We start from the raw sequence: 17,371 nt of genomic DNA, 5'->3' as shown, positions 1-17,371 counted from the left end.
AAAATCAAAACCTAAAAAAACTAAATTAATAAAATACGATAAATAATAGGGTCAATTCTCACAATGTATCAGTTTTTTTCCAAATCATCACAACAGTTTCAATTCTTTATAATACACGTAACAAACCAATCGTAGTTTTGAAATTAAACTTGGTATGGTAGTTTTTGTCCTTTTTTTTTTTATTTCTTACAAACAATTCGCATAATAACAAAATATGCTTAAAAGCATTAATACATATTATACTATTTCTTTTAAAACATTTGAATATACATACATATTTCATTTCACACATCTACACTGGTTTTATATTAATCAGTATGACAGTCTCCTATGATATTTCAATAAATATACGTTTTAAACAAAACAGCCATTATTTCATGATAACGAATTTATGATTAATGAATTTAAATTCAAAACAATCATATATCAACTTCGCTTAACACAGTGTAAACCCCCCATTTTTACAGGCATACTAAATTCAAGTATATTTGAAACACAGAAAATGACAGTCCTAGAAAATTATGATTTGCAATGATTTTACGAAACTCTTTTTGAAATGTTCTACTCTCCGTTGTCTTCTTTTTTCGCTTCTTCCGATTTAGGTTTCTGGTTTTTCTTCTGGTTCTTTTTTGCTTTCCTCCTTCGGAGCAGGAGCTTTTGGAGGGTCTTTAGATTCTTCTTTTGGTGAAGCAGCCTTTGGAGGGTCCTTAGAATCCTCTTTTGGTGAAGCAGCCTTTGGAGGGTCTTTAGATTCTTCTTTTGGTTGATCTTGTGGCTTAAGCATCACACGTGACTTAGATTTCGCTTGTAGAAGACCTGGGTTCTGCTGATTTTGTATTTGTTTAGCAAGTCTTTTGACATTACATTGCAGATCATCAACTGCGTCATGTATCAGTTCAATCCTCTTGTCGAGATTTTGTAGACGTCTTTCCTCTTTTCTTGCGGCATCCTCATCCAGAAGGTTGTCTTTACGAAGAAGTTGTTGACCCTTGTGCATCAGATTCTTCTTGGCTTCTGGGTATTCTTCTAAAGCATCCCATAGATCCCTTTTCGACAAACAAAACAAATCTGAATAACCAACACTGCGCACGCTTGCAGTTCGACGATTACCGGTCTTGTTTCCCGAGATATTAAGAACGCTGATTTCGCCAAAGACGGAGCCATCGCTAAGCGTAACAAAAATTACTTTTCCATCGTCTGACACAACCTGTAATTTCCCGCGTTTTACAATGTACATGTCTTTCCCGATGTCTCCTTTACGACATATATAATCACCAGGGCTAAAGACCTGTAAACGAAGTTTCAACACAAGTTCGACAAGCAATCCTGGCTCACTGTCCTGGAAAATCGCAACTCGTCTTAATGTCCCTAAATGAACGTGAACCGAAATTTCGGCGCGTAGTTTTTCGGGAAGGTAAAATAGTACTTCTTTGTCATCAAACGATTGCTTATTATTCCATGTGTAATCGAACCATTTGATGACACGTACTTGGAGTTCTCCGAAAACACCTCTTAGTTCCATGTATCTCTTAACTGAATCGACCTTTGCCTGATATTCCGTTCTTGCGGCATCCATTCCGTTAATTAACGCACCAACGTTTCCAAAAATAGTAGCAAAAATCAACACACCAACCAGTGAATCGACTATGCAGAAACAATAAGACATGACTGTTTCCGGATACGCCGTGTCTCCGATTGTAGTCAACGTCAAGCAAGACCAATAAAAACTAGTTACATACTGCTTAAAGAAATTTCCGTAATCTTCGGTGGTTGGATCGGGGTAAACCCAACCATCACTTCCGAACCCAAGATAACGGCTTATTGAGAAGTAAAAACAGGCGTTCCAGTGTATAATGATGATAATGTATAAAATCAAACGAGCAACACCAAAAAGATTGGGAAAGTTTGTATGAGTCTGAGCCAAGCGAAAAAATTCCATCATTCTCCAAATTTTAATAATTCTGTTTAAACGAAAGGCTGTATTTCGTTGTAGGAAATAAAAAAAGTCCGTTGGTAAGACGGATAATATGTCGGCCTTGAACATCCAAGACTTCAAGTATACGTTGGTCAGGCGACCTACATCTTTCACCAAGAGACCACTCTCAAGAAACCCTGAAAAAAGTAAACGTAGATATAACTTGAATTAGGATTAATATTCATTTGTCTATTTACAATTACACCCATATAGGTAATGGGCAAAACATGAAAATACTGTACATACGAAATACACCCTATTACGTATATATATATATACTGCTGGGTGTCTTTAATTCTGTATTTGTATTTTTGGGGTCATTTATGTCGTTGGTTGCTGACTGTTATATCAGGCCATAGTGTTTTTTTTTCCATTTGAATTGTATTACATTTTGTCATGTCGGGGCCTTTTATAGGCTATTAGCTAACTATACGGTATAAGTTTTGCTCATCGTTGAGGGCCGTACAATGACCTAGGATTGCTGAAATCCAAATTATTAAGACTCGATTACATGGCTGTCTTATAAACAATCCAACCATATCTCCTTATTTTCTACAAAGACAAATTTTGAGTCTTGGCAAAGGCAATATATTTCTGTCATTAATAATACCAAATTCTAAAGACAACAAGATTTGTCGGTATGACACGAAAGCCTCCGCCTACAACCTTATCACGTAAAGTCGATTAACTGGATCTTACGCAAACCCGAAATACCTGGTCTAAATCCGCAGTCATAACGAGAAAAAGCCTGGACAACTGTTTGATCCCAGAAGACAGGAATAAACGGCGGACGAGGATCTGATGAATCAAGCCATTCCCAACTAATTATAATATGTTGTTACACCTTTGTATAAGGTGAGGGGAGTGTTAAGCGCTCACAAACATATCAAACTCCACCACATTCATTATGTGCCTATCCAATGCCAGAAACCTGTCATACAGTAGTTGTCGTTGGTTACTGTAGATGCCATATATCTTTTTCGTTCATTGTTGTAGTATGGATTAAGTCGTTGCATTTCTCTTTTGAATTTTTTTCACGTTTTGTCATACCGGGACATGTTATAACTTAATAAACGCCAACAAACGGTATGAATTTTGCTTGCTGAAAGCCATACGGTGACCTGTTATTTCTCACCTTTCTGCCATTTGTATATGGGTAGTTTTCTGATAGACTACAGATAACGATATCATTAGATTCCATTGCTGAAAGGTTGAATTATTGGAATATTTCACAGGGGCGGATTCAGGCGGGGGCATGGCGGGCGTGCGCCCCCCTAAAATTTGCAAAGCATGGGTTGTCCTTAGCTTAATAAAGAATATTTCGATAATTTTACCTCAAAAATAATTTTGCAAAAAAATTTAAGTTTGCGCCTTTTTTAAGGACTAGTTTTGGGTCCCGAAAAGCCCTTAAAAAGGCTGTCAGACGTCAGAGCAATCCAGGACTAATGATCAATACCATTACACTGGCTACCACTGTAGTGAGTACTAACCGATTCTGCTTTTGACAAACATATCACATAGATAGAAGAAGTCGGAGATATAATCGAAGGCAAACCAGATGGGTATAGTGTGTGGAGACTCTACTTGATCATGAAATGTTATTCTCAGGATGATGAAGACGATGTTGTACATGATAATCGATGCAGCCAACATGGACCAATAGTAATATGGGAAATCAGCAGGGTCAAAAACCAGCTCCTTCCAAAATCTAAAAATAGAAATTTTTAAAGTTACAATATCAAAATTCTAGTATTTATCTACGTCTACGGCATAATCATTCATGTCAACTCTATAAAAGATTTCAAGCCAATCAAGGTCATCGCTTGATGACGTAGTAGAGGTTAGACATGCAGCTAACCTTAGTTTGATCCGATTCAATCACGGCACATGCAAGTTACTGTAGCGGTGCTTTCTTTGACCATAAAAAAGTAGCCGCCCTCGATAAGTTACACTATTCATCTAGTGGAGTACTCTTTTTGAAGTCCTGCTCTGCTAATGGCACCCGTCATGTGGCTCATGTCTTGTATAAATCAGTTAATAAGTCATATAAAAAAGGCAGAAATTAAAATAACAAGAAAATACAAAAGAATTTCTTTTAGAAATCAACAACATCAAACGGAAAGGAGAATTCATATAGAATAACAGTCACCATCATATAGATCTATAAATTAATTTCAATCTAATTTAAAAAAAAAACAGCTACATATTGCAAACAGCGCCACCATACATTGGTAGTGTCATGAAAACTCATTAAAAATTAGGTGATTACTTTTTCGTAAATAATTTAGAACATTCAAAATGATCATCTTCGTCTTTTTCAAATGCTCTTCCGGTTACTGTAAATTTATCTAGAAACGGGTCTTTCTCTACAACCTCACTCTTCCTTCTGATCTGCAAAAAATAAAAGGAATGTTATATACTTTCCTCAAATAAATATAGAATAATGGACATTGCACTCTGCGGTTGGTCTATTTTTAGGATTTATTCACAAGGTAGGACGTCTTTAAGGAGGTTTTTAAAAGATCTTACATATATTGTGTAACAGTGTAATAAATGTTTGTATAACTGGTAAATTATTCAGAAATATAACTATAAGGTTTTTGTCTTTTTTTTATAGTTAATTTGTCTTTTGTCATTCGTACCAATCTGATGAGTCAATCCCTTTACAACTGAATTTTACATTTTGTTCTTATGTTGTTCTGTTACACCAGTGTCAGAGGTAAGAAGGCTGAGAGCTCGCAATCACGTTTGCCTGTCCGAAGTAAAAAACCTGAAATTCAGTGATTGTAATTGTTTGATGTCAGTCATATTTGTTCTTCGTTTCTTATTTTGTCAAGATTCAGACCGTTGGTTTTCTCGTTTGAATTTTTTTTATCATTTTTTTTTATTTTGGAGCCTTTCATTACTAGTCCTTGATTGCACTGACGTCTGGTGGCCTTTTTAATACTTGATAGGGCCCTCAATCATCGAAGACGAGGGGAGTTTTTAACGACCTTGACTATCAATGAGGGTCTTGCACATCGGAGAAATCTCGGACTTTTAATAGCTGGCTATATTGTATGAATTTTGCTCATTGTTGAAGGCCGTACAGTATCATAAGGTTGCTTAAATCCACGTTAAACGAACTATGGTTGATAGTTGTCTCTCTGGCAGTCATTCACATGAAAAATATCCTTTTGATTTAGGTTCATTTGCATAAAATAATTTTGCGTCACTTTCTAAGACGTCCAAACTAAAAAAATGAGCATTTGCTCGAATTTCAAATAATCTGATTAAAATACAGCTTACTAGGCAAAGATCGGACAAAGGATCTGAATTTTTATCAGATTGGAATTTCAAACAAAAGAATTTATAAAAATAAAAAAAGTTCTTACTTACCGATCGTCTCTGATTCTGAAAAAGAGAAAGGAAAGAAGAACTTAAACAATAATATAAACGAAATAGATATTTATTAAACTATTCAATCATTACTCAATATTTCAATGAATACCTGTGTAAAAGTAAAATGTTCCATCACATAATACTAGTAATACAGCTGTTATATCTCACATGATAAAAAATGGGATTGCTCTCACTCAAAGACGCGTTAACAAGATATTAAAAACTTTCCCTTTTCATTTTTTTATTCAAATTATTATCAAAAATAATAAAAAGTGTTTAATACAAGTAGAAGACGGGACTCCACGCCGATGAGACAGCGACCCAGCCCCATCAAAACTAAAAAGACTCCAAGGTGTTAACGCACGATTCAAGGCGTTAACACACGATTTATATCGTTGTCATCGTTTTTTCCCCCATTCTGTATCCTGTGTGTGAATAAAAATCTCTCGCCTGCCCGCAGCAAGCAGATGTGCCTGCCCCGGTGCACTAAGTCAGGAGACCGTAATTCAGTGCCTGAGTGGTTGACGTTGGTTGCGGTCGTCATATTTGTTTTTCGTTTATTTTTTTTACCATAAATCAGGCCTTTGCAGTGGTTCCTAAGGCTTTGAGAAATCAACTGGACATTTGGTCCAGTAAACCATTCTTCTTAACTGGACCAGACTCTTTTTTACAGTACATTTACACATATGATTTGGACGAAATCAAAATTGTATTGGTTATTTGATTCAGTAATGCACATCACTTAACTGGACCAATAGAAAATGAAAGGATATGGAGTAAATGTACATGGGACAAAATCGCACACTACACATAGAAAACATAGAAAATTATCAATGAACAGGGCTTTTATTCCTGTTCTTCATCTTGACAGTTGATGTAGGGTCTTCAACAATGAACGAATCATTCATACCCCACAACAAGGTCAAGACGGCCAATTTTTACTGGATTTTACCCAATGTCCGGCGACCTTGGGAATGACTGCCTTTGGGTTTTTATTTTTTTTATTTTTTAGGTTATTGTTTCCCATTTTGTCGTGTCAAGGGCTATTATGAGGGTCTGGATGGGATTTACAGAATAGCGAATAATAGGCAAAAGTGCAGAATAAATTGCAACATCTACGTCATTTGGACTCAAACGGATAGTTGTTTCATTTGCAATCATATTAACCTCTCCTCATTTTATATTCAATATACCCAAGTCCAAATTGCTTACTAGGCCAGCTATTATATCTCAGTTATTTATTTAAAGAGCTAGTAAATTTAAATGGTGGCAAGACAATTCCAGAAGGAACTAGCCCAATTGATCAGCTCTTAACACATCTGTACAGCCTAAATCTAAATTTAAATCTAATAGCAGTTATTTTTTTATAAAATATTTGTTGTTTGCGGTAAAGGATTGTACGGTAGCCTTTTGTCACGGGTGTGTAAGACGTTGCTATTTTGTGCACGGACGACCAACGGGAAATTAAAATGAAGGGCTATTTGACGATAAACAAAGAGGGAAAATATTGCTTGTACGTTGCTTTTCCACCATGTTTAAGCACGAAAATACGTGAAAGTAAAAAACGCAAACATATTGCACGAAAATAACGCTTTAGCATCCTCGATTTAGAATACAATATCAGATGTGGGACCTTAATTTATTCTTAAATTTGTTTAGACAGTTTTTCTCTATTTTTTGGTTTTTTGCCTATTATTCTCTAGTCTTTATAATTTAGCACCCCATTATTCCCTCACCTTTATCATTTTTGCATAGTTTTGTCTTTCCTTTATTAGTTTGCAATTTATTCTGCACTTTTTACCCATTATTTTTTATTCTGTAAACCCCATCCAGACCCTCAAATCACTCTGTCTCCGGTCCTGTAATTTCTTTTGTCCAATAAGATCGCTCCTTTTGATGCCATAAAGTTGAATGAACGAACAAAACAGATGGTTGGTTTTCGTGTGGTGCGTTGGAAAAGTGGAATACCAAAGCGTCAAAAAAGAGGGACAAAAGATACCAGAGGGACAGTCAAAAGAGGGAGAAATTGTAGATAAAAACACAGCTGGGAACACCAAGAAAGATGACAGACGGAACTGTATGGATCTTATTTTATATTTCTGACAGTTTTCCCAACCTATTCACATATTTTCAAGCTGGAAAATGTAACCTGTTCCACAGGCACTAGACGTTCTATCAATTGTAATAAAATATGGGCAATGGGAAGAAAATAGCGTCAATAGTAGCCATTTTTATATACATCACTACATTGACACTAGTTTCTTCCCATTGCCCATATTTTATTACTATTGATAGAACTTCTAGTGCCTGTGCCTGATCCAGCGGCACGTCCTATCAATTTGTAACGCGCTAAATGGGGATTATATTGACCCTCAGCCTCAGGCTCAGACTTCTTCCTCGGTGAAAAGTCCATAAAGGCATAATTGATAAATATATATAGCTCATCATTTGTGATGTTAATTTATTTATGGACTTTTCAATATACTTTGCATTTACTCCAGCTGATGTAATTTACGCTCTTATCTTAAATAATTAAATTGTCGTCAATATTGGAATTCACAATCATATATCCAGCTTACCACATTTTTGACAGCTGTTCCCCATTTAGCGCGAGTTTTAGGGGCGCCAGCCTCTTTATCATCTTTTTCCTCGGACTCAGAAGCGTCATCTTTTGCCCAGATTTTTCGTGCAATGGTAAATCTTCTAAATGCCCTAATCATTTTCCTAGATCGTGTTTAATAATCATATTTGCCTAAATCACACTAAATATTTGCAAAGGTAGCCATTTTGTTGTTAAGGCGTTATGACGTCACACAACCGAACGCTAAATCAAAGATGGAGTGGAAATGAATATAATACGGAATCGCTTCGGTTCAAACATAGGAATATTATTATAATATTATAACATTGACCCTGCATTGTATACAACCTCTCGGAAAATAAATTAATGTCATTTTATCTACGGTATATAAGTATAGGTCATTCTTTCTTAATCATTTATATGACCTTATATATAACTATAGGTACTAAATTTCAGTGAATGCTATATTTAATTGGGTACGTTTTTTTGAGGCAAAAAAGGCACACCCCTACCAAAAAAAATATCGAAGTTACCCCCATCCCCGTGCTACAAGTACGCTCAAATCTGTCTTTTATGATGCGGGGATGTATAAGTGCCCTGCCACGTCTGGCTTGTGTTTTTGTTAGATATATTCTTGCTTTGTATCGATCTGATGAGTTACTAAGCCCTTTTCAACTCAGTGATGTTTATAGTTTGTTCTTATGATGTACTGTTACACCACTGTCCGAGGTTATGGAGAGGGTTGGTGCCTTCAAACTAGTTTAACCCCGCCACATTCTGTATGTACCTGTTCCAAGTCAGGAGCATGTAATTCAGTGGTTGTTGTTTGTTGCTGTAAATCATTATTGTTTTTCGTTCATTATTTTGTACATAAATCAGGCCTTTAGTTTTCTCGTTTGAATTGTTTCATATTTGTCATTTCGGGGCCTTTAATAGCTGATTATGCGGTATGGGTTTTGCTCACTGTGGAAGACCGTACGGTGACCTATAGCTGTTAGCTTCTATATGTCATTTGGTCTCACTAGCAATTATACCACATCTTCTTATTTTTATATTTCTTAATAAACATAAAAATGATTTATCTCTCAATGTATTTGCAAATATTATATTATTTGATTCAGCTATTTTCCAGTAATTTATCCGTTCTCGGCATATCATATATATATATGCCCTAAACCAAATCTAAACTCAAAATTGTATCAAATAATACTTTTATTTTGCAAATTGTACCCATTTTGGTCAAGCAAACCACAAAATTTAATACAGCATTAACACAAGTCAAGAATTAAAAGGATAAACATTACACCCATTTCATTCGGAACTCTGTTAGTCGTCTCATTGGCAATCATATCACATCTCCTAATTTTTGTAAACAAAAACATAGTTATGATAATGTAACTTTTGATGGACTTAGACCGCATTATACAGTTTAGATTTAAAAGTTGTTTTAGGTTGAAAAGTGCTTGATAATTTACAAAACCAGGTTTGATATCATAGTTTTGTTATTTTTGTAAAGTAAAATGAAGGATTATATTCTGCAAAATAATTTTGTGAAAGAACTGAACAGAAACTACTAATCATATAGACCTACATTAGCATAGGCGTTGTCATTTATATAGCATACAAGTAGGACTGGTATTCAATGAATAATTCGTGTCGTCGTCAATATGTTGAACTTGCGTGACTATCAACATTTTAATTTCATATATTCAAACTTTGAATTACTATTTAAATTCTTAGAAAACCTTCAAGTACGCCAAGAGAAAAGTCAATCGTAAATAAAATGAAGACCATAAATAGTCTTATACCAACAACAACAACAACAAAATGAAAAAAACACCAACAACAAAACAATTTATACCTAGTTTTCTTATTCTAGTCAGCTAGGTCTCTTGGGGCGCATTGCATTTGCGCCAATTTTAACAAAATTCATTCTTTCATTTGCGCCACAAGCTTATATTTCATTTGCGTCAAAAAATAAAAACTACATTTGCGTCAAAAAATAAAAACTACATTTGCGCCATTTTAAGGGTACCATATATATATATCAAGGAAAAGTTTAAATATTCATTGCTATATCGTGAATAAGAAATAAGTTTGTAATTTGTTATGACCTCACATATAGTTTGTATAATGTTCTGAAAAATGCAGACAGGTCATTAAGAACTACAAAAAACACTTGCAAAGCCAAAATCACAACAGATATTGACAATAAAATAACTATAAAATCTTTGAACGAATACAACCATGGTGTAAACCAGCAGAATGTAGAATTTCAGCAAACTAAGAATCAGATTTCGAAATGCATCTGATGTCGACATTACTGAAAGATCATCAAATATACCCACAGAACTACAAGGTAAATTCTCTTTTTGTTGCCAAATACGATACAATATTGCTTGTACAAAATACGAGTAAAAATTTATTTTCCAAATCAAACATGGAATAATACTTATATCATCTATCTGCAAATGTGCAAATACATTTTAGCATATTTAGAAGCGTTTTTTTTTTGGTGCAAACACGTAAAATTCTTCAATTGTCTTCCTTTTATCTCTATTGAAATCTATTGATAGATATTTTGAACAAAGATTTCTCTTTTTCTTTCAGGACAAACAAATCTATGCAAACACAAACTGTTCATTAAGGTTAACATAAAAAGTCTCTTTTGAATATACTATTTACCTGTATTAATATTGGCGCACATTAAATGCTTCATTTTGGCGCAAATGAAATATGGTTTGTGGCACAAATGAAATATTTTTTTGCGCAAATAATTGACACAAAAGCAAAGCACCGGTCACTTGATATGCAAATGTTGACTAATCAGAACCTCCAATACCGGTATCCCTTCGGTGTGTTCACGTTTCTCCAACATTTGATATTTTTGTACACAGGTAAATAATTTTGTTGGAGAAACGTGATTTTTTGGCAATAGGGATTAATGAAATTTACATGTCAATGGAGTTACAGTGAATCCAGCTCTAATAAACTTTTTGAGTTATCTGAAGGATTTATAGTTAAAAAAAGTCAAAATTGGTAAAACCAATATTTCACCAAGTGAGAGCACTAATATACAAAACAGTGATTAACAACGAAACAAGTGTTCAATGGTATAAAATTAGCAACAATATTAGCACTGATGATCAAATACACTACACAATCTTGAAATCATGCACAGGAAATGCTTTAAATTGCTAACACATTAATTTAATAGTATTATACAAAAATTATAAAATCTTTAAATTAAGCTCAGAAAGAAAAATGTAAATGAGGTAAAGGTCATTTGAAATCGTCCCTTCGTAAATTTTACGGCCGCCATCACGAGTTGCATGGTTGAATATCCGTTTCACAGATGACAACAGCTATATGTTCCAATTGTCGTAACTACAATCCCTTCCCCTTTTCCCCAAATGTGACCTACCGATTTTGACTTATCTCCGGGTTTGTACTAACATGAGCAACTCGATGGGTGCCACATGTGGAGCAGGATCTGCTTACCCTTCCAGAGCACCTGAGATCACCCCCAGCTTTTGGTGGGGTTTGTGTTGCTCAGTCTTTGGTTTTCTACGTTGTGTTTTGTTTACTGCTGTTGTCTGTTTGTCTTGTTTTTAGTCATGGAGTTGTCAGTTTATTTTCGAAATATGAATTTGAATGTCCCGCTGGTATCCTTCGCCTCTCTTCAAGACAGACATTCCACATAAATCTGCCTCTGCATACACCAAAATATAGTTAGCCTATTGCTCTAATAGTATCATACAAGCATGATTGCGAAAAATGAAGTCTCCTATATCTTTATAAGAAAAAAATGTATTGTGTTTTTGAAATTAAATGATCTTTTAAAACTTTAACGGTGGCCTGAAAAAGGTTTTTGTTTAAGGTGGTACTTAACACTACAGGGAGATAGCTCTGTAAAAATCAGCTGAACGTTTTAATCACGTTTATTGTTAAGGAAATATTAAGCTTTTCGATGATCAATATTAGTGTTTGTCAAACTGCTATATATCCAATGAATTTTTTCCGATAAAGTGTGTAGTTCAAGTTGTTTGAAATTTTTATTTTTGTCAAAGGGTCAAGGTAAATATTTTGTCAAAATTTTATGAAAATTAAACGAGCAAAATTAATTTTAATCAAGGTGTTTGGTACCACCTTGATAATTTTAAAGTTACAATATGAAATAACGTGTAGTATCGTTCCATATCGATCTTTAGTCGGACTTTGTCTACTTATTTTATTAGGTGGATCACCTCTTTCAGCTTGGTAAAGATTTCAAAGAATCAGATCTTATTGAGTCGGTACATTTACGTAATGCCTGAATAACATTCTTTAGTTGTAAAAGAAGCTGAACTATATTATTTTCAACCACAATTAATTTTCCATCCAATCAAAGATAAATAGTTTTTTTCTAAATGTATGGCTGGTTGCGCTCCATCTTGCTCCTGTAAGTAATTTCATATAATTCATAACTTCATGAAATTAGTTTTTACATTTTGAATATGCTTATGCAAAGTTAAGTTATTGTCAAAAATTAACCCTAAACAGATGCGGATCCAGGATTTTGACACAAAAACGAGCAACATTAAAAGAGGGCGAATGGAAGTAAATTCCTTATAACAATCATGACTCTTTCCAAAAGACAACATGAAGAGCAGGTGGTTTAAAAAAAGTTCGAATTTCGGTCTTTAAAAATTTAAACAAGCTTACTAAATAAGTCATGATGGTACAGTTCCACGGCTTATCTACGCATCATGACTGAAACGGTGGGGACAAATTACCTCCATGGTAATAAGATGTGCCAACGCTTATATAAGTGCATACAAAATATCATTGACTTATCATAAGTGGTTCCCCTAATTAAGCTGACCTAACCACAAAGTTTAACAAACTTGTTGATGCCGCCGCCGACGCCGGTAACAGCATACCGTCAAGGCGAGACAAAAAAACAATATAAAAGTTGTTTAAAAAAAGAACTACCCATCTTTCAATAATTTAATTTTGGATGTAACGCGTCTTCTGATTGGCTGACGTTGTTTTGTTTATCAGCTCATAGACATAATTTTGTCATGTGACCGTGACGTCATCAACGTTTTTTCATGGTTTACTCAGGTTTAAAATGGAATTTAGAATTAAATTATAAGAAATGACTGTTATATTTTTTCTGTCTATTCGAAATAACATAAAAAATGTGGTGCACACTTTAAAATAACCCGCTACGCGGGTTATTCAGTGTGCACCACATTTTTAATGTTATTTCTTCATAGACAGAAAAAATATTACAGTCATTCCTTAAATATACATTTTCATTAGAAGTATCATCATATGTACAATTACAGATTCGAACAATTATCAGATATATATTTTAATTCTCTCCTACCTTGAAAAGGTTATCTAATCTAGATCTCGTACAACGACTGTCACATGGCTGACACAGAGAACAGACCGAGTTAATACGAGCCATTTTCTCTCTGCCTTTGTCTCGAAGGGTATTTTTGTGTGTGTGTTTGGGAGTTTTTGAGTTTGTAAATAATTAAAATATATACCACGAGCCGTGCGTTTGATAATAAAGAATGACATTTTATAAATGATAAACACATTGAGATATTAGCACTTTACCTAAAAATAACTTTCATTTGTTGCTAACCTTTACGCAAAGTGTGACATTCAAACAAAATATGCAAAACATTTTAGGACAAACAATCGCACTGGGTTAAACATATGATTATTAGTTCTAGATAAAACATTTCAGGACTACAATCTCATTGGGTTAAACATATGTTTATTACTTCTAGATAAAACATTTCATGACTACAATCTCACTGGGTTAACATAGGCGGATCCAGGAGGGGGGCTGGGGGGACCCGGGCCCCCCCTTTCGTGGGAAAAATTTGGTTGATTATATCGGGAATCACTGAAGCATGACTGGAGCGCCCCCCCCCCCCCCCCCCCCCCCCCCTTTAGGTCAGTCAACGGCCCCCCTTATGAAAAGTTCTGGATCCGCCACTGGTTAAACATATGTTTATTAGTTCTAGACAAAACATTTCAGGACAAACAATCGCTATTGGTTATGTATATATGTTTATTAGATCTAGATAAAACATTTCAGGACAAACAATCGCAATGGGTTATTTTATTATTTTACATTTTTATACATATGTTTATTAGTTCTTGACAAGACATATCAGGTCAAACAATCGCAATGGTTTAGACATATTTCTATTAATTCTAGACAAAACATTTCAAGACAAACAATTGCAAAGGGTTACACATATTTCTATTAGAAAAAAACACTACCAGATAAACAATCCCAAGGGGTTCTTTTATTATTTTACTTTTTTATACATATCTTCATTAGTTCTTGACAAGACATATCAGGTCAAACAAACGCAATGGTTTAGACATATTTCTATTAATTCTAGACAAAACATTTCAAGACAAACAATCGCAATGGGTTATACATATTTCTATTACTTCTAGACAAAACATTTCAAGACAAACAATCGCAATGGGTTATACATATTTCTATTACTTCTAGATAAAAACATTTCAAGACAAACAAACGCAATGGGTTATACATATTTCTATTACTTCTAGACAAAACATTTCAGGACAAACAATCGCAATGGTTTAGACATATTTCTATTACTTCAAGTCTAGACAAAACATTTCAAGACAAACAATCGCAATGGGTTATACATATTTCTATTACTTCTAGATAAAAACATTTCAAGACAAACAAACGCAATGGGTTATACATATTTCTATTACTTCTAGACAAAACATTTCAAGACAAACAATCGCAATGGGTTATACATATTTCTATTACTTCTAGACAAAACATTTCAAGACAAACAATCGCAATGGGTTATACATATTTCTACTACTTCTAGACAAAACATTTCAAGACAAACAATCGCAATGGGTTATACATATTTCTATTACTTCTACACAAAACATTTCAAGACAAACAATCGCAATGGGTTATACATATTTCTATTACTTCTAGACAAAACATTTCAGGACAAACAATCGCAATGGGTTATACATATTTCTATTACTTCTAGACAAAACATTTCAAGACAAACAATCGCAATGGGTTATACATATTTCTATTACTTCTAGACAAAACATTTCAAGACAAACAATCGCAATGGGTTATACATATTTCTACTACTTCTAGACAAAACATTTCAAGACAAACAATCGCAATGGGTTATACATATTTCTATTACTTCTAGACAAAACATTTCAAGACAAACAATCGCAATGGGTTATACATATTTCTATTACTTCTAGATAAAAACATTTCAAGACAAACAAACGCAATGGGTTATACATATTTCTATTACTTCTAGACAAAAAACATTTCAGGACAAACAATCGCAATGGTTTAGACATATTTCTATTACTTCTAGACAAAACATTTCAAGACAAACAATCGCAATGGGTTATACATATTTCTATTACTTCTAGACAAAACATTTCAAGACAAACAATCGCAATGGGTTATACATATTTCTATTACTTCTAGACAAAACATTTCAAGACAAACAATCGCAATGGGTTATACATATTTCTACTACTTCTAGACAAAACATTTCAAGACAAACAATCGCAATGGGTTACACATATTTCTATTACTTCTAGACAAAACTTTTCAAGACAAACAATCGCAATGGGTTATATATATTTCTATTACTTCTAGACAAAACATTTCAGGACAAACAATCGCAATGGGTTATACATATTTCTATTACTTCTAGACAAAACATTTCAAGACAAACAATCGCAATGGGTTATACATATTTCTACTACTTCTAGACAAAACATTTCAAGACAAACAATCGCAATGGGTTATACATATTTCTATTACTTCTAGACAAAACATTTCAAGACAAACAATCGCAATGGGTTATACATATTTCTATTACTTCTAGACAAAACATTTCAGAACAAACAATCGCAATGGGTTATACATATTTCTATTACTTCTAGACAAAACATTTCAGGACAAACAATCGCAATGGGTTATACATATTTCTATTATTTCTAGACAAAACATTTCAAGACAAACAATCGCAATGGGTTATATATATTTCTATTACTTCTAGACAAAACATTTCAGGACAAACAATCGCAATGGGTTATACATATTTCTATTACTTCTAGACAAAACATTTCAGGACAAACAATCGCAATGGGTTATACATATTTCTATTACTTCTAGACAAAACATTTCAGGACAAACATTCGCAATGGGTTATACATATTTCTATTACTTCTAGACAAAACATTTCAGGACAAACAATCGCAATGGGTTATACATATTTCTATTACTTCTAGACAAAACATTTCAGGACAAACAAACGCAATGGGTTATACATATTTCTATTACTTCTAGAGAAAACATTTCAGGACAAACAAACGCAATGGGTTATACATATTTCTATTACTTCTAGACAAAACATTTCAGGACAAACAATTGCAATGGGTTATACATATTTCTATTACTTCTAGACAAAACATTTCAAGACAAACAATCGCAATGGGTTATACATATTTCTATTACTTCTAGACAAAACGTTTCAGGACAAACAATCGCAATGGGTTATGCATATTTCTATTACTTCTAGACAAAACGTTTCAGGACAAACAATCGCAATGGGTTATACATATTTCTATTACTTCTAGACAAAACATTACAGGACAAACAATCGCAATGGGTTATACATATTTCTATTACTTAAAGACAAAACATTTCAGGACAAACAATCGCAATAGGGTTATACATATTTCTATTACTTCTAGACAAAACATTTCAGGACAATCAATCGCAGTGGGTTATTCATATTTCTATTACTTCTAGACAAAACATTTCAGGACAAACATTCGCAATGGGTAATACATATTTCTATTACTTCTAGACAAAACATTTCAAGACAAACAATCGCAATGGGTTATACATATTTCTATTACTTCTAGACAAAAAATTTCAGATTAAACAATCGCAATGGGTTATACATATTTCTATTACTTCTAGACAAAACATTTCAGGACAAACAAACGCAATGGGTTATACATATTTTTATTACTTCTAGACAAAACATTTCAGGACAAACAATCGCAATGGTTTAGACATATTTCTATTAATTCTAGACAAAACATTTCAAGACAAACAATTGCAAAGGGTTACACATATTTCTATTAGAAAAAAACACTACCAGATAAACAATTCCAAGGGGTTATTTTATTATTTTACTTTTTTATACATATCTTTATTAGTTCTTGACAAGACATATCAGGTCAAACAAACGCAATGGTTTAGACATATTTCTATTACTTCTAGACAAAACATTTCAAGACAAACAATCGCAATGGGTTATACATATTTCTATTACTTCTAGACAAAACATTTCAAGACAAACAATCGCAATGGG

General features: G+C 33.7%; 1 protein-coding gene across 1 annotated transcript; it reads right to left on the bottom strand.

The window, feature by feature from the left end:
- Nucleotides 1-291: 291 nt before the first annotated feature.
- Nucleotides 292-12,718, bottom strand: LOC127714056 (cyclic nucleotide-gated channel cone photoreceptor subunit alpha-like). The gene is made up of 4 exons (XM_052220003.1): nucleotides 12,713-12,718; nucleotides 4,245-4,366; nucleotides 3,466-3,683; nucleotides 292-2,112 (listed from the first exon to the last, which is right to left on the bottom strand). The coding sequence occupies exons 1-4, from the start codon at nucleotides 12,716-12,718 to the stop codon at nucleotides 599-601; spliced, it is 1,860 nt and encodes a 619-aa protein (XP_052075963.1). The 3' UTR covers nucleotides 292-598.
- Nucleotides 12,719-17,371: the final 4,653 nt, after the last annotated feature.

This window comes from Mytilus californianus, unplaced genomic scaffold, assembly GCF_021869535.1.
Source record: "Mytilus californianus isolate M0D057914Y unplaced genomic scaffold, xbMytCali1.0.p SCAF_9, whole genome shotgun sequence".
Lineage (NCBI taxonomy): Eukaryota > Metazoa > Mollusca > Bivalvia > Mytilida > Mytilidae > Mytilus > Mytilus californianus.
This window is presented reverse-complemented; position numbering and strand designations above follow the sequence as displayed.

Coding starts and splice junctions, on each gene's coding strand:
- LOC127714056 (XM_052220003.1), bottom strand. Junction 3,684..4,244: donor TCTAAATTATTTACGAAAAA/GTAATCACCTAA, acceptor TTCTATTTTTAG/ATTTTGGAAGGAGCTGGTTT. Junction 2,113..3,465: donor GTTTGTCAAAAGCAGAATCG/GTTAGTACTCAC, acceptor TACTTTTTTCAG/GGTTTCTTGAGAGTGGTCTC.